We start from the raw sequence: 17,964 nt of genomic DNA on the forward strand, positions 1-17,964 counted from the left end.
GAGGTAAGTAGAGAGTTATAATGATAAGTAACAAGTGGTGATACATAAGTTAAGATACTTCTTGTTGGGGAAGACCATTATTTATAATGGTTGAGTTTGTTGACGTGACTCTAGAGGATATTGTTGGCATGGCTGGCCATTCTGGTTTGTCGGGGACTGCTTTCCCGTGTTAGGTGGATTTGGCAAGTCCATATTACGTGCCTAGTTGACTTGCAGCCTGCGGCAGGTCTAGTAGCCGCATCTCAGGTTTATCCTTGTCGTATTTGCAAGAGGGTAGATAGGATTGTAGGTGGCGTGGCAGGGCATTGTTGTTGGCGTGTCAGGCGGAAATGATCCCAAACCCAACCTAGTAAGTCCGTTTAATGAGCATGTGATGTCCTTCAACTGGTCGTATCCGAACCTTGGTTAGTTGGAAGAGAAGATCACCCAAGCAGATGGGGCATCCGGATGACCGGGGTAAAACAATATATATAATTTCATCTTATATAGGGATTTAAATATTGAGTAGAGTTAGACTATAAATAGACTAAGAAAAAGAAGAAGAAACTATTTTGGAAAACAGATGTAGTTGAAACTGACACATTACATAACAGACTTTTGTCGATCTTATGTTATTCTAGTCTATTTGTACCCTATTTTTACATAATTAAATTGTATAATAATTCAGGCAACGATCGAGATTAGTAGAATTTCTTGTCGACGAAAAGTAGCTGCATCATCATGAATCAATATGTAACATACCTAAAGTTGAATTGGGAAATTGATAAAAAATGCAAAGAAGTGCCACGTGACTTTTGAGGCTCAGAAAGGGATAAAAGTTAAAAGAATCAGAGAATGGGTATGAGAATTGTGTGTTGTCTCTCGTGGTCTCTTCTTTCTCAAGTCATTTTTCTCTTTCTTCCTTAGGCTCTTCTATTCTCCATGTTATTTACTTCTCTACCATTCCCAATCTTTCATTTGTTACTATGAATTACTTATATAATCTCCCATAGTAGTAATTTCGATAATATCATAGAGCATTTTCCAATTATATTTTTATAACTACTATTCTGCATAATCTAGCCACATTACAGAATGTTGATTGCTTATGTGCTACACGATCTCTTAATGAAATCTTAGGCTCACCCAGGAGTGGCAATAAACACACGACCAACTTAACTATAATTATTACATGATTTATGATCAAATAGTCTTAATCGCATTCTTACCATTGATAATAAATTAATGACTTAAATTATATTGTTTTAATCTAAATAAAAATGTGATTAAGAACATTAATCCTATATAATGTAAGGATTTCTTCATCAGTATCCAAATTTAATGTACTAACAAGTAACAACTAAGCTTCATTAATGTGATGAAATTTGTTGTCCCACAATTTTTGCTAATCCATTTACCAAAGTGTTTTGGTTGGTAACAGAACATTGTTAAATTTTCAAATGAGTTTGAGACATTGAGATGAAAATGGATCCTTTCAAGATCTAGTATGGAATAAGATTATGACATGTAACCTCAAACCAATTTTAATGGTACATATTTTAACTTATTTTAAATAAAAATATTATAATTGATGAAATCAATTTGGACTTTATACTCCAGTACTGGAGGACTGGATCCTCCAGTACCGGAGGACTGGATCCTCCAGTACCGGAGAGGATCCCAACCTCATTGAGATACACAAAGACAACAAATTTGTCCCTCCTCACTAACAATCAGTTGTAACTCCATCTTAATTTTTGATTTAATCATTCAGCTCATTAAAGGAACTATTTAAGTTCAAGATCATGAGTTTATTCATCATACTTTGGAGATGGAGTAGTGTCATTAGTCACATGGGCCCTTAACATGCTTAGCAACTACCATTTTTAGTTCTTTACCTCTATGATTAGATTAACCAAATCTCAAACTACCATAGCAAGTAACATACAGAGAATCATAGAGTGTCTAGATCTGAAAAGGCAAGTTTTATCTTCAAAATCAAGAACAAAGACTAATTATCATTTATCACCAAATGAGCAGAAGCATCACTCACTCAATCCAGAATATTTAGAAAACAATATAAGTTAAAGGTAGTACAAGGTCTTAGATACTAGGCTTTCACACAACAGTTGAAGTAGCTGAAGAAGCTCCTCCTTGTCTGTCAGGTTAAAAAATAATGTAAGATGGCAAGTCTACATGATTAAGAAATACATCAGAAACCACAAATAGCCCTAAGATCAATCTTTTGTGGATCTAGAGAATGATATACTGTACACTTTCTATTTAAGTATTTAACACTTCAACCAAAGCCTCTTGTGTTGGATTTCTTTATAATATGCTTTCTCATAACCACATAAAAGGACATTCTCTAAGCAGCACATGACAAGTGAAAGGAATGTTACACCCATTGCATGTGCAGCAACTAGAATTGCGTATTGCCTAGGTATCTACTATCTACATCTACATAATAAACAATATTCACAACCTTCACCTTACATCTCTATCAAACCAGTTAACATAGACCCCACAGTAATATTATGTGTATTGTATAATTTAATATGTTCCACTTCTTTCTTTTGGTGGAAAAATATTTGTGAGTTTTCACTATTTTATTCTGCATGACTTTCTCTTCCATGTTGTGTTCATTAATATATGGTAAAGCTGCTAGAAATGTAGAGAATCATGTCTTTATGTGCTTTACTTCTTTAATATTTTATTGAATTCATTTAAGTCTCTTTTTTCCTTGTGCAATACATAAAGTGCACCGACTTAGTAAAAGATGTATATATTCATATACTCACTTTCAATTTAATCACAACAAAGGGAACTTTTATTAATTTTAAATCATTGGGTTCCGTTGGGATCTAGTTATGTAGAGTATAATTCTCCCTGGAGGCCGGAGCAAATGAAAAGGTCAACCTAAGACTAAGTACCTAACCCACCTGTTAGATTTTTTGTAACAATCAATTTGAATAACTTTTCCCATAACCCAAAAAATTTACAAAGAAAAAAGCACTTTTCTGAAACTGATGATGATATAGTAAATAACATTACTGATCCAAGTATCCAACTCACCATATCCAGCAATAAATATAATTTTCCAAACATCCATCCCATTATGAAAGGATACCATTGCACGAGGCTTCCACCTAGTGGGACCTAGAAAAGATATATGTATGCAGCCTTACTTTTGCAAGTAAAGAGACTGTTTCCAAGGCATCCATCTCTTTAACTTTCAATCTGTCATTATGAATATTCTGGAATCCTTTATAACTTGTTTCATACTATCACCATGATGTTTTCCTTGTTACTTAAGTTATAGCTACAATCCAACAACTGCTTAAAACTATTATTTCTTTAAAACTACAAGTGTTCAAGAGTTGCCTAACAAAGTAACTATAAGCTAACAAAATTAGTGAAGAATCTTACAGTTGGAGAGTGGGTTTGATCGAAGTGGTGGGGGTGATGGTGCTGAGTAGTTTCGGCAGTGTTTACACTGGTAGCAGTTGAATTAATGAACTCTTCTTCATTACCAAGACTTGCCCTGGAAATATTTGTCTTGTTCTGCTTCCTAGTTTCCCTGATTTTTGAGAAATCCATTGAGTAATCTGGCACTTCGCCCTTCTGATCCCAGTCTCCAAACTGTGGCACTGATAGCCAAGGACTATTTTTCTACATTGACATGATTTACAATCTAGTTATCAACCGGTCACTATAACAAAGGGATTTTCGTTATAAACAAACATGTTTATAATAATGTTAGAATACAAGTTCTTAGTTATGGTAAAATTGACTTTGAATAAAAAACCAGAATAATTACCAACAAGGTGTTGGTTTAGCGGTGTAAGACTCTATTAGATCCGACCAAAAGGTCAAGGGTTCATTCCTGGGAGGGAGCGACACTTGTTGAGAGAGACAATCATACACCTCGAAAGGGATTAATTCATTCCAAAGGGTGAGAGATACCCTTGTTAGTATCAAAAAATCCAGAAGAATTATTTAACAGAACCTGCTAATGCCTAAACTGCATAATGCAGATGAACTGTACCACCTTTTCAAGTCCATCATATACTTTATTTACAAAAAAAATCTGTCGAAAAAATATTATAACTTAGTCGATAAGGCTTGTATGAAAATAAAAAGATGTGGGTAAAATTACTATTTTGATCCCTTTAATTAATTTTCACCAACATTAGTCCCCTAACTTGTTTGTGTGTCAAATTGAGGAAGCTATAGTTGGTATACACTATAATCAATTAATTATGCCTTGATGTATTGTTAACTTGGACTTTGGAGGACTGGATCCTCCAGTACCGGAGGACTGGATCCTCCAGTACCGGAGGACTGGATCCTCCAGTACCGGAGGACTGGATCCTCCAGTACCGGAGGACTGGATCCTCCAGTACCGGAGGACTGGATCCTCCAGTACCGGAGGACTGGATCCTCCAGTACCGGAGGACTGGATCCTCCAGTACCGGAGGACTGGATCCTCCAGTACCGGAGGACTGGATCCTCCAGTACCGGAGAGGATCCCAACCTCATTGAGATACACAAAGACAACAAATTTGTCCCTCCTCACTAACAATCAGTTGTAACTCCATCTTAATTTTTGATTTAATCATTCAGCTCATTAAAGGAACTATTTAAGTTCAAGATCATGAGTTTATTCATCATACTTTGGAGATGGAGTAGTGTCATTAGTCACATGGGCCCTTAACATGCTTAGCAACTACCATTTTTAGTTCTTTACCTCTATGATTAGATTAACCAAATCTCAAACTACCATAGCAAGTAACATACAGAGAATCATAGAGTGTCTAGATCTGAAAAGGCAAGTTTTATCTTCAAAATCAAGAACAAAGACTAATTATCATTTATCACCAAATGAGCAGAAGCATCACTCACTCAATCCAGAATATTTAGAAAACAATATAAGTTAAAGGTAGTACAAGGTCTTAGATACTAGGCTTTCACACAACAGTTGAAGTAGCTGAAGAAGCTCCTCCTTGTCTGTCAGGTTAAAAAATAATGTAAGATGGCAAGTCTACATGATTAAGAAATACATCAGAAACCACAAATAGCCCTAAGATCAATCTTTTGTGGATCTAGAGAATGATATACTGTACACTTTCTATTTAAGTATTTAACACTTCAACCAAAGCCTCTTGTGTTGGATTTCTTTATAATATGCTTTCTCATAACCACATAAAAGGACATTCTCTAAGCAGCACATGACAAGTGAAAGGAATGTTACACCCATTGCATGTGCAGCAACTAGAATTGCGTATTGCCTAGGTATCTACTATCTACATCTACATAATAAACAATATTCACAACCTTCACCTTACATCTCTATCAAACCAGTTAACATAGACCCCACAGTAATATTATGTGTATTGTATAATTTAATATGTTCCACTTCTTTCTTTTGGTGGAAAAATATTTGTGAGTTTTCACTATTTTATTCTGCATGACTTTCTCTTCCATGTTGTGTTCATTAATATATGGTAAAGCTGCTAGAAATGTAGAGAATCATGTCTTTATGTGCTTTACTTCTTTAATATTTTATTGAATTCATTTAAGTCTCTTTTTTCCTTGTGCAATACATAAAGTGCACCGACTTAGTAAAAGATGTATATATTCATATACTCACTTTCAATTTAATCACAACAAAGGGAACTTTTATTAATTTTAAATCATTGGGTTCCGTTGGGATCTAGTTATGTAGAGTATAATTCTCCCTGGAGGCCGGAGCAAATGAAAAGGTCAACCTAAGACTAAGTACCTAACCCACCTGTTAGATTTTTTGTAACAATCAATTTGAATAACTTTTCCCATAACCCAAAAAATTTACAAAGAAAAAAGCACTTTTCTGAAACTGATGATGATATAGTAAATAACATTACTGATCCAAGTATCCAACTCACCATATCCAGCAATAAATATAATTTTCCAAACATCCATCCCATTATGAAAGGATACCATTGCACGAGGCTTCCACCTAGTGGGACCTAGAAAAGATATATGTATGCAGCCTTACTTTTGCAAGTAAAGAGACTGTTTCCAAGGCATCCATCTCTTTAACTTTCAATCTGTCATTATGAATATTCTGGAATCCTTTATAACTTGTTTCATACTATCACCATGATGTTTTCCTTGTTACTTAAGTTATAGCTACAATCCAACAACTGCTTAAAACTATTATTTCTTTAAAACTACAAGTGTTCAAGAGTTGCCTAACAAAGTAACTATAAGCTAACAAAATTAGTGAAGAATCTTACAGTTGGAGAGTGGGTTTGATCGAAGTGGTGGGGGTGATGGTGCTGAGTAGTTTCGGCAGTGTTTACACTGGTAGCAGTTGAATTAATGAACTCTTCTTCATTACCAAGACTTGCCCTGGAAATATTTGTCTTGTTCTGCTTCCTAGTTTCCCTGATTTTTGAGAAATCCATTGAGTAATCTGGCACTTCGCCCTTCTGATCCCAGTCTCCAAACTGTGGCACTGATAGCCAAGGACTATTTTTCTACATTGACATGATTTACAATCTAGTTATCAACCGGTCACTATAACAAAGGGATTTTCGTTATAAACAAACATGTTTATAATAATGTTAGAATACAAGTTCTTAGTTATGGTAAAATTGACTTTGAATAAAAAACCAGAATAATTACCAACAAGGTGTTGGTTTAGCGGTGTAAGACTCTATTAGATCCGACCAAAAGGTCAAGGGTTCATTCCTGGGAGGGAGCGACACTTGTTGAGAGAGACAATCATACACCTCGAAAGGGATTAATTCATTCCAAAGGGTGAGAGATACCCTTGTTAGTATCAAAAAATCCAGAAGAATTATTTAACAGAACCTGCTAATGCCTAAACTGCATAATGCAGATGAACTGTACCACCTTTTCAAGTCCATCATATACTTTATTTACAAAAAAAATCTGTCGAAAAAATATTATAACTTAGTCGATAAGGCTTGTATGAAAATAAAAAGATGTGGGTAAAATTACTATTTTGATCCCTTTAATTAATTTTCACCAACATTAGTCCCCTAACTTGTTTGTGTGTCAAATTGAGGAAGCTATAGTTGGTATACACTATAATCAATTAATTATGCCTTGATGTATTGTTAACTTGGACTTTTCAATTACAACCTTAACAGTCCTACAATATAAAGCACTTTATATTAACTGTACATCAAAATTAAACTTAAATTAAGACCTCATGTTTATGAATGATGATAACAAATACTGCCATCTCTGTGAAAGTGCACACAGTCAATAATAACTAACTTATGCCAAAATTAAAGGCCAAATAACAAGAGAAACAAAATACAACCTTTCTTAAGTTTGACTTTGATTTAATTACATTAAGCATATATGCTATTTTGAAATTTCGAAAAGCTCCCTTAATATACATTCATATTATAATCATCCTTATTTTCAATTCAGCTGATTAAGCCAGGAAACTGAATTTTATGAATTTAAATCCCAAAGAAAAATATTTATGTATATAATTTGTAAAAAAATGATTATTTTAATTTGTAAAATGTTCAGAATAGTTGTCTCTCCTAACAAGTATCGCATAAATCCAATCTTTCACCTAGGAACTATAAATCAATTATGCTACTACAGTTTTCTCACTACGTTTAAGTAACTATATTGGCTTCAAAATTATAAATAAATAAAAATCAACCTCCTCTGGTTGTAGTTTCATCTGTTTCACTCGAACCTACGAATGAAATAGTAGTGGAAATAAAGATAGAAGCATGCATCAATTTTTATCGTGATTATCATTTCATTTCACCGATTAATAGAACCATGCAATTTTCTCATACATCCATTCCAATCAAACAAATCGAACTCCATTAATTTCCGTCGCTTTTGTTAACAACTAAAACTAAAAGACACAGAGAAATAGAGAGAGAGAAAGAGAGATTAACCTCTTTGCGAGCCTCCATGAGAGTGATTCTGATATTGAGAGAAAGAGAACGAAAGTAGAAGAGTGTTTATTTAGTTATATTAAAGAGAATAGTCAATTATTTATTAATAATGAAGGAGGGGTTTGTGATGTGATAACTTATTACTGCACTGTCCCTATAAATATTACATCACATTCAATTCATTGGACACCATATCATATGGATCATAAAGTAAATGGTCATGTAACTAAAATTTCAATTAGGTGTATTTGTTAGAAGAGATAGTTATATATTTCGAAAGATATTTTTTATTCGAAAAAGATGAGGGATACTGTGGTGGGTAAAAAATTGTAAATTTTATATATAAAAAATATATAATTCATCATTTATTTATATTATTTTTTTCTGAAAAGACAAATGATCATTAAATATAATAATGTATAAAACTTTTTGTTCGGTGTCCGTTCATACATCCTTCTCTCAATCTTTTCACTTTCTAATTAAAATTGAGTGTAATAACTATCTATGATCATTCCTATACATATGTTATATTATGCAACATTCTTTGATTAAATTTTTAAAAACAAAATCAATCATAATTAATATAAAAATATATAATATAATAAGGATGTGTAAAATATGTGCATACTATTTGTGTATACGTTTTTTCTTATTACGATTTCAATATAAGTGGTGTCATTTTAAATTGCTCACTCAATCATTAAATAACTGATTGTTTAAATAAAAAAAGCTTTGGGTTTTTAATAAGTATCCACCACATGCTTTTCCATTTTAGGCTACCCTTCACTTTCCATCTCTGAATATTCTCTCTATTTTTGTACTACAACTTTATGCCTTTTGAATACACTAAAAGCAATAATATAATTGGGGGCTTGCAAAACTTCATTAAAATTGAAATGTCTACCACCCTTATTAATTACAAAATTATTTTAATATAATTGCAGGATTGGAAATATAAATTAAAATTTGAAATGTCAATCATTCTTATTATTTACAAAAACATACTTCTTATAAGTTATTTAATCTAGGGATAACATGACAATGATATTTCTAGATCGAATAGTTATCGGCCTAAAATTGGGCAGGGAATTGATATTAAAAGGTCTTAGGTGAAAGTTAGTATTTATAACGGGTAATTGTAGAGAGGTTATTAAATAGTTGATGATGGACCAGACTTTGAAACAGATACATTTACATTTGTACCGAAGGAAATTCATTGATATTAAAAGACTTATGCTTGAGCCATGGCAACTCTTAGTTCTCGACCTACCTCAAATTCAAATCGTACAAACAGTTGCAATAAAAGTGAAAACGAATGGATACGATGCATTAACAGAAACATTCAATGGAAAGATTGAAGAACCTACACTAAACCAACAAATTATCATTTGAACATCTTATTGCATGTCATATATATTTATCTATATACCACAATTGCTTTTTATGTCTTTTTAAAAGACATGCATTTCAAAAATACATACAGAAAAAATGGATCTCAATATTTTGTTATTAAAAAACATGATAGAATAAATACTTCTGAATATGGTGTGAGACACTAAATAGGAGATGGAGATAACAAAGTCTCTTTTCATTGACATTCCTTGTATAAAAATATATTCTATTTGCAAATTGATTTTTAAAACTCAACTGAATGACGAAATAGACTTTAAAATCATAAAATATATTTATGAGATAAAAGTCTTTCATCTCTCTTATTCTCTCCTTTAAAAATCAATTCACAAACAAACCTTAAAAAGTTGAAAGGATAGACAATAAGATTTTAAGGTTAAATCTAATTTTAATGTTTTAATTTGAATATGAGATTAAAAACAAAAATCACTGTACATTTGGGTAATGCTCATCTACAAACCGTTTAGAGAATTTTTTATAACACAGAAGACTTAGTTTAATTACATAATGAAACTTGTTGCCATTCTCTGTTTAGTTATGCTGAATTCTGAAGAGGGTCATTCCTAAAAAATAGCTACTATGCCTCTATCTCATGTTGAAAGTTCAACTAACAAGAATCAAGAACATCAAAGAAAAATAGAGAAATTTGATTTCATAAATACTCTATCCAAATTTCCCTTCCATTTCTAATCCCTTCATTAGGGGATATTCAAAAGACCCTTGTTAGTAAGCCCCTTTGCCAATCCAAAGGGAAAGCCTAAGCTTAAAAAAATTATTCATCTATATACCAAATCCAACAATGCTTCATAAAAAATATATAATAAAACTTTATCACCATGCCAATTAAATGGCATCATTAATTAAAACTTGGGAAGGAAAAAAAACATTTTACAAACTGTGATTTGTTAAGCATATAGTACTATGATATTTTCAAAAGCAGGAAAAGATAGGTATTATACAAAAGAATCAACCATGCATCATTTAAATTCTCACCAAACTTTGAAGTAGCTCTTCCTTCCATTGAGACAGCTTCTAAAAATGAATGAATCAATGGACATGTTACATAACGAACAAAGGGTTCAACAAACAAAAAATCTTCATCCCATGCAAGAATTCATCAGCAATGACTAATTACCAAATACAGACATCTCTAGACATTAATATCTGAACGCTTTGTTCTCGCCACAGCACTGATTTCTGAGGAGCCAGATAAAGAAAATCTCGGGAAACTATAGTTTTCAGAGACTGAAACTGGCTGTTGAGGATAAAGTGTGGGAGGAGGAGTTAGATTGCGTTGAGCTGGAAGGGGCGGAAGCATGTTGTAGTTGTAAGGATCGCTTCTTCGACTACAATTGACAATACACTTTGTAAGGAGGCAACAGTGCCACACAAAACAAGCTTAAAACAGAGAACGAAAACACTTGATGAATTGATAATGAATACGCATGCACTATATTTTTTATATATAGAAAAGTGAGCACTATATGTTAGAACTAATTCATGATCAATCCCATCAACAAGATATTTAGGGACTAATCCTACAACTACACTTCCATACATGATATGGGATTTTCTCACTCTCTATATATGTCACAATACTCAGCCAAACCAAAATTGCATATATGCATGAGTCTTTCCAAAGCTGAAAAATAAGAACATGACAGCATCTTGCAGCCAAAGAAAATTATTGATAGTAATGTATGGTGATAAGGTAAAAGTACCGTGGCATGCCAGCATCATGATGATTTAGAAGACAAGCAGAAAATACCTTGTACTATAACACTGGTCATCTTCAATAAAATTGTCATCTATACGTTGAGAAGGAACTTGAACTGAAGGAATAGACCATGCACTTGGTGCAGGTGTTTCATCAGAGAAATATCTTCTCCTGATCAACTAAGAGGAGAGGTATCACAAAATTTAGATGAGAACCCATACATTAAAAAGGGAAAAAGGAGATAAAGTGATCAAAGATTACACTCACCATGTGGAAAAATTTCATCATACCCTCCTTGTCATACCTTGCTTCTTTGGCAGCCTGCAGATATCCAGTGCAAAAATCATAACTAGTATAAGAAGAACGAATTGAATAACAATAATTCAACATAATGCAAAAAATGACAGATCTCTAAATCAAATGTTATTGGATATGATTTAGTTACTTTAAAGGTACATATGGTACTTCAGGCTTTGAGTGACTAGGTGAGAAATCAAGATTCCGAAGAGTATAGCATCTCCACTACAACATTTTCTAAATCTCAGCTCAGTGGGCAACCAATTTGAGACAAATTCATCATTTATATTTCACAATGAGAAAGCAAAAAAATATGTATTCACCATCTTCAAAAAATGACTGTTGAAAAATACAATTTTAATTATTAGTCTCGATTTTGAAAAAGATTAACTGGGAAAAAAAAAATTACTCAAAAAAGATGCCAACAAGGCAAAAACTTGAAATGTTAAGTCTCAATTCAAGCCATCCATAATATTCAGTACCTACAAGAAATGCACAACGTGCTTGGGAGGAAAACAAGAGTTGGTAAATTAAGGGGCACGTAAGAGAATCATTGTTATTTGGTTCTAATTAATTCTACCCCATTCCATGACCTACGATCACTCTTTCATACATGTTGGTATGAACATGAGAAAAGGAGGTGACTCAACGCACGAGGTTCACACTTAATGAGGTCAAGGGAGGGTACATGTACGCACTTTTATCTTCGTAAGCAAAGAGATTGTGTCCAAGTCACAAAACAAACAAACTTACAATTATGTTGAGGTTCAATCTCGGTGGTATGAACATAAAATAAGTGAAAATTATCTCTGTAAAATATGTTCAATATGTATATTTAAATTACAATAAAGCACAACTAAAACTTTAAGTTGCCACTATATACTGGCTAGTGTTGAAAATCCATAGTAATTAGCATTAACATCAGATTTATTCAAATCTACCTAAATACAGCATGCTAATTCTAATGAGTTAAAGCATAGAACATATTAATCCAACATAGGAAGTGAAAGCATAAAGCAAAGTATTAATTAACAGAGTCACTTACTGAAATGAGGCCTCCAGTACTAGGAAAACTCTCAGTCAGTGGAAGGTCCTCACTGGATGGAAGCAAACCTTGCTTCTCTACCCACTGGCGTGCAACATCAACAAGATTCCCACTACTTCCTCCTGTACCCTCTTTTGCAGCAATATCAGCTTTGTTACCAATAACAATGAATGGAACAGGAAGGCCACCAGGGCCACCAAATCCAAATGGAGCTGAAAATGTCCCAGTTGCAGCAATCTCAGCCGCCCACTTCTGCAAGCTAGCCTTCGTTCTTCTCTGTGAAAGATCGTGAACAAAAATTACACCTGCAAACGAAGTTCAAAGAAGACTTTTTTAAGTTTCAAAATCAGACAGCTAGCTATCAAATACATGCACGCACTGTTAAGGCATCGTCAATTAGAAAGTTAATTATTGTCAAAGTTACAGAATGCTTAAATGATATTGGTAATTAAGATATAGACCATGACTGTTTAGATATCAAATTCTAAAACTAAATTGATAGGAGCTTTGTTACTTACCATTAATCTGTGAATAAAACAGAGACCGACAATCTGTGTACCGTTCATGTCCTGAGACATCCCACAGTTCAATGAAGAAATCTCTATCAGAATCACCTTTAAGGCTACTTGAAGAGCTGCCAGAATTTCCGTAAGTAGTGTGCTGGAAAAGGAAACAGTGGACATTTGTTGAATACTTTGATGTTTGAACTACAGAAAAAAATGAATATTTTCATGTGTAACCAGATATTACAGGTTTGAAGAGCTTTACCTTCACAGAAACTGAACAACCAATTGTCTGTGGGGGACGAGCGACAGGGGAACCTTTAACAAGCAGGTGAACTAGAGAGGTCTTCCCAACACCTGCAAGAATAAGAAAATATGACATATGTGCAACTAAGATACCTTGAAAATTGGTTATAGAGAGAATAATAAAAGATGGGGCCTAGGGCAAGCAATTACATGGTCATTAAAATCAAATTATTTCTTCATCATTTACCGACTGTGACCAATGCACATCCAAGATGTGAAATTAGGACTTAGGAAGTACAACCAATTATACCCAAAGACTGACAGTTAAAGAGCTATTTTGATGTAGTTGATGAAGTAACCTGAATAAATACAAACCATAACTTCTCCTAAAAACTACAGAAAGAATGAGGATCTTTTCTGGTGCTTTATATCCCCCTCCCTTGCATAAAAAGGATTTGTGTCAATTACATAATGTTCTATCATAAATCATATTCATTGATAAAACATTGATCTCTAAGTCTTTCTTAATTATTTCACCTATGGATTTTCTTGGTCTTCTTCTTCCTCTAGGAATTGGATTAACCTCCATTCGATCTACTCTGCTTATGGGGCTTCTATCGAACTCCTCCATACATGTTCAAATCACCTAAGGCGCAATTCTACCATCTTTTTTACAATATGAGCTACTCCAATAGTCCAACTTTCTCCCAAATGTATTTATTTATAATCCTACCTTGACTAATGTATTCACTCATCTAACTCAACATTCTCATATCTGCAACATAGAGTTTATTCTCTTGTTGACATTTTACTGCCCAACATTTTCTCACATAATATTCTCTTCCCCTTAAGTTTGAGTGGTACCTTTTATCATATATGACACATGAATCACTTGGCTACTTCATACAACCCGCTTGAATCCTATGATTTACATTTCTATGAAATTTCCTATCGTCTTGTATGATTGACCCAAAATACCTAAATCTAGTGACTTGTCGTATGATAAACGTACGCTCCATATATTTTGTCTTACTTTGACTAATACGAAAATCATGTGTTTCTAAAGCTTGACTCCACATTTCTAGTTTCTCATTTAATTCCTCACTCGAGCCTCCCACTAAGACAATATCATTGGCAAAAAACATGCAATATGGCATTGTTCTTGGATATGTTCAGTAAGCACATCCAAGACTAATGTTAACAAGTAGAGGCTCAATATTGACCATTGGTGTAGTCCTATATCAATTGGAAAATCTTATGAGACCTTATCTTATGTTCTCATGCTAGTCTTGATACAATCATATATATCCTTAATTGTTCGAATGTTGCAATTCGAACACCTTACTTCTCTAAAGCTTCCCACAAAATCTCTCTAGGCACCTTTTATCGTGCGTCTTCTCCAAATCAATGAAGACTATGTGCAAGTTCCTTGGGCTCCTTCATATCTCTCCATCAATCTTTGTTATCAAGTATGTAGTCTTCATGGGCGACCTCCCCAATATAAGAACCAAATGATTTTCAGTGATAAATGTCTCTTGTCTCAACCTCCGTTCAATTATTTTCTCTCATAGATTCATAGTATGGCACATGAGCTTAATCCCTCTATAGTTTGCATAATTTTGTATATCACCCTTATTTATAAATAAGGATTATAATTTTTTCCTCCACTCGTCTGACATCTTTTTAGGCACATGTTCTCATTAAACAACTTTTGAGTCATCTAATGTCCTGCTCTCCTAGAACCTTCGAGACATCAATAGGTATATTATTTGGTCTAACAGTTTTGCCATTCTCCATCCTTTTCAGAGCTTCGTTAATCTCCAACTCTTAAATTCAATGATAAAAAGTATAATTTTGAGAAGCTTGGGAAAATAGTTATTTCATCTTTCCTTAATATCTTTTTCCTTCACCAAGATTTTTCCATCCTCTATAATAAGTAATTTACATGAATACTTGTACTTAAACTCCCTGTCCATATAGCCTATAACAATAAGCCAACTTTGCACCTATAATTACTTAATGCCACCCATTTTGCTCAGTTCCTGAACTTTACTGTTTCAGACAAATAATAATATATTTCATCAAAGTATTTAGTGACCACAATCATACAAAAACATCCTGTCTTTAGCTGAACTCAATCACTAAACCTGAGTATGTCCTTAAAATAATACGAAAATTATTAATTTTAACTATATCACATTAACAGTCTGACACCAATGCAGGGTAGACACTTACAATCTTAGTAAATCCAAACTCATGTATGAAGATGGCATATAAACTGTAAGACTAGGTTCTGAATAACTCTGGCAAGGTCAAATACTCATATACATGGGTCTCAATACTATGCCCAAAAAATGACACATGACTCAGGAACCTGAATGCCAAACCACATAAGGTTCTCAGCAATTTCCTTTTTCCAGCATCTTAAAACATAATAAGATGTTGATACCTTTCCAATAACTATCATCTAAAGTCTAAACCATTTCAAGTTGAATTTGTAGCATTATGCATAATACAGCATAAAACAGCTAATATAAGTAACATAACTCTTGGAACACCCACTGAGTATTACAAAGTTATAATTCACTAGACTGATAACTCCCAGATCTTAGGCACTAAATGAATCTTCAAAATACAGTCTTGCACATCCTATGTAATGCGTACCAGATTCGGCTTACCACATAGCCACATACCGGGTTCCTTATGAAAGAAATCTTGTAATAATAATGTAAAAAGTTACGAACTGAATAGAAATGGCTATGACGCAACTGAACCGATGCTGCAAAAACTATGTAACTATGCTCCTACACTCAATCAATCTATAGAAAAGCAATAATAACTTGAATTTTCTCCACGTAACACAATAAATTAGTTCCCAAGCAGAAAAAATCATAATAAAAATTATAGTAAACCCTAAATCCAATCCTCGAAAAAACTAAGGTCTTACCAAATAGTTGCTTCAACAATTTTATTTCACCAATTAAATCATAGAAAGATATAAGAAGTTAATAATATGTACCTGAGTCACCAACAACGAGCACTCTAACTTGGCCACACAAAACGCTGGCGTTTTGCTCAATGTTCTCTCTTTCACGCTCCCTCCAGAACATGGTTTCTTATACAACCTTCACTACTGTAACAATGACACCATTGTCTGATACGAGAAGTGATTGGAAAAGGATCAAACAAAAATGAATTGAGAAGAAGAAGGTTGATTGGGATATACAGTGTGTTTAGAAATGGAGATTGGTAAGAAAGGTTGAAGAATATGGAAAATGATTTGGATCGAGGGGTTCGTGTAAACCACGCGATCAAAGAGCACGTCAAAAATAAAGAGAAAAGTTTAGTATTTTGCACATCAAATTTTTTACATACAACCACTTAATCCAATAGCAAGTTTTTAAAGAGAAAATTTTAATATTTTGCATGTCAAAGATAAAAAGAAAAGTTTAAGCAACGAAAGTTGTTCAATTTTTATCCGATACAATCTTAGCTAATAATTTTAAAGAAATTCAATGATTTGAACTAATGAATAAATCTAAACTATTAGATATTCTTAAACTTGATGGTTAGGATAAAGACTAAGTTTATAAAACTTAACCCTTGGAATGGGTGGATTTGCACTCTTTTTATATATATCCTCTTTCTAGTAGTAGTAAATGTATTCTCTTACTTTTTAGGTAATTTTTTTGTGTATAGTTGTTTTTCCTAACAATTATCACTTTCAGAAATTGAATCTTTGATCATTTAGCCATTCTGTGGATATAATGATGTTTACACTACTAAACTAACACACGCCTTATTAGTTGTTAGTTTATGTTCACCTTTTTATAAGGACTAATCTTCTATGAGGTTTGTATATGCTCCTCTCAACAAGTATCACTTCTAGAAATCGAATTATCAACTTTGAGATCTATTGGTCCTTACACCACTAAACCAATATCTTATTAGTTATAATATATCATCTAAATTAATTATTTTATTAAATAGTCAAAAATAAAGAGAGAAGTTTAATATTTTGCACACGGTTGATGAAAGTTTTTTACATTTTTTTATATGATACTCTATATATCATTTCTTATTTATGTGTATTAATTTTATTAAAAAATAAATGACAATTAATCTATGAATAATATAGTAATTGTTTTAGGAGTGTGATATTGAATGGGATGACAAACTAAATGTGTTACTTAAGTCATGAGGTTTTCCTATTTGATAGACTAGTATTTTGGATTTAGTTCTTCTCATGTGCTTAAGTCCTAACAATTAGTGCTTTCATTGTGAGTTGTGTCACAGAAAGGGCTACCTATAAGTTGTATAAAGATACATTATCGAATACTATTAGGTGAGTGAAGCCGCTAAAAGAGAAAGGGCTACCATCATATCAGTGTCAATATGATGAAAGTCATCGTATACGTCGACCCTTAAAGGAGCAATAATGTTAAGAGTCTCACATTGAGAAGAATAACATACTCAACATGATATTTAAGTAACGAGATTCTCTCATCTACTGGATTAATTTTTTGAGTTGGACTCTTCTCATACGTTGAAGTCCTAACACATTGTGTAAAAAAATTAACCTATTAATATATAAATAATTTTTTCTAAAAATTTATTTTAAAATGAGAAAATACAATTACGAGTATAATATAAAAATGCATAGGAAAGAATAACAATGTAAAAAAGAAATGATTTTTTTGCTTCTTATCAACTAAAAGGAAAGTAGGAGGAAAGAATAAGTGAAGAATAAATTCATCACTAACTTTTTTGCAATTTTTGTTCTAAAGATTTAGAATTAGCTACCCATAAAACCGTGGCAATGTG

At 33.0% G+C, this 17,964-nt stretch overlaps 3 protein-coding genes across 3 annotated transcripts; all 3 read right to left on the bottom strand.

The window, feature by feature from the left end:
- On the bottom strand, window positions 1,902-4,521 carry LOC109337292. Its single transcript, XM_019574267.1, has 3 exons — window positions 4,294-4,521; window positions 3,409-3,651; window positions 1,902-2,137 (listed from the first exon to the last, which is right to left on the bottom strand). The coding sequence occupies exons 1-3, from the start codon at window positions 4,519-4,521 to the stop codon at window positions 2,090-2,092; spliced, it is 519 nt and encodes a 172-aa protein (XP_019429812.1). The 3' UTR covers window positions 1,902-2,089.
- LOC109361486 lies at window positions 4,754-8,048 on the bottom strand. The gene is made up of 3 exons (XM_019606955.1): window positions 7,923-8,048; window positions 6,261-6,503; window positions 4,754-4,989 (listed from the first exon to the last, which is right to left on the bottom strand). The coding sequence occupies exons 1-3, from the start codon at window positions 7,938-7,940 to the stop codon at window positions 4,942-4,944; spliced, it is 309 nt and encodes a 102-aa protein (XP_019462500.1). The 5' UTR covers window positions 7,941-8,048; the 3' UTR covers window positions 4,754-4,941.
- Window positions 10,238-16,482, bottom strand: LOC109361496 (uncharacterized GTP-binding protein At5g64813-like). Its single transcript, XM_019606967.1, has 7 exons — window positions 16,160-16,482; window positions 13,160-13,251; window positions 12,910-13,051; window positions 12,392-12,696; window positions 11,317-11,370; window positions 11,101-11,228; window positions 10,238-10,678 (listed from the first exon to the last, which is right to left on the bottom strand). The coding sequence occupies exons 1-7, from the start codon at window positions 16,248-16,250 to the stop codon at window positions 10,483-10,485; spliced, it is 1,008 nt and encodes a 335-aa protein (XP_019462512.1). The 5' UTR covers window positions 16,251-16,482; the 3' UTR covers window positions 10,238-10,482.

Source organism: Lupinus angustifolius, chromosome LG01 (genome assembly GCF_001865875.1).
Source record: "Lupinus angustifolius cultivar Tanjil chromosome LG01, LupAngTanjil_v1.0, whole genome shotgun sequence".
In the NCBI taxonomy this organism is placed as follows: domain Eukaryota; kingdom Viridiplantae; phylum Streptophyta; class Magnoliopsida; order Fabales; family Fabaceae; genus Lupinus; species Lupinus angustifolius.

What these genes read in the sequence shown, in the direction of transcription:
- LOC109337292 (XM_019574267.1), bottom strand. Translation starts at nt 4,521, where the DNA reads ATGAGGTTGGGATCCTCTCCGGTACTGGAGGATCCAGTCCTCCGGTAC. An exon ending in CTGGAGGATCCAGTCCTCCG is followed by an intron (nt 3,652 to 4,293) that starts GTACTGGAGGAT and finishes ATGTCAATGTAG; the next exon opens with AAAAATAGTCCTTGGCTATC. An exon ending in ATCAAACCCACTCTCCAACT is followed by an intron (nt 2,138 to 3,408) that starts GTAAGATTCTTC and finishes TTAACCTGACAG; the next exon opens with ACAAGGAGGAGCTTCTTCAG.
- LOC109361486 (XM_019606955.1), bottom strand. An exon ending in ATCAAACCCACTCTCCAACT is followed by an intron (nt 4,990 to 6,260) that starts GTAAGATTCTTC and finishes TTAACCTGACAG; the next exon opens with ACAAGGAGGAGCTTCTTCAG.
- LOC109361496 (XM_019606967.1), bottom strand. Translation starts at nt 16,250, where the DNA reads ATGTTCTGGAGGGAGCGTGAAAGAGAGAACATTGAGCAAAACGCCAGC. An exon ending in GCTCGTTGTTGGTGACTCAG is followed by an intron (nt 13,252 to 16,159) that starts GTACATATTATT and finishes TTATTCTTGCAG; the next exon opens with GTGTTGGGAAGACCTCTCTA. An exon ending in GTTGTTCAGTTTCTGTGAAG is followed by an intron (nt 13,052 to 13,159) that starts GTAAAGCTCTTC and finishes TTCCTTTTCCAG; the next exon opens with CACACTACTTACGGAAATTC.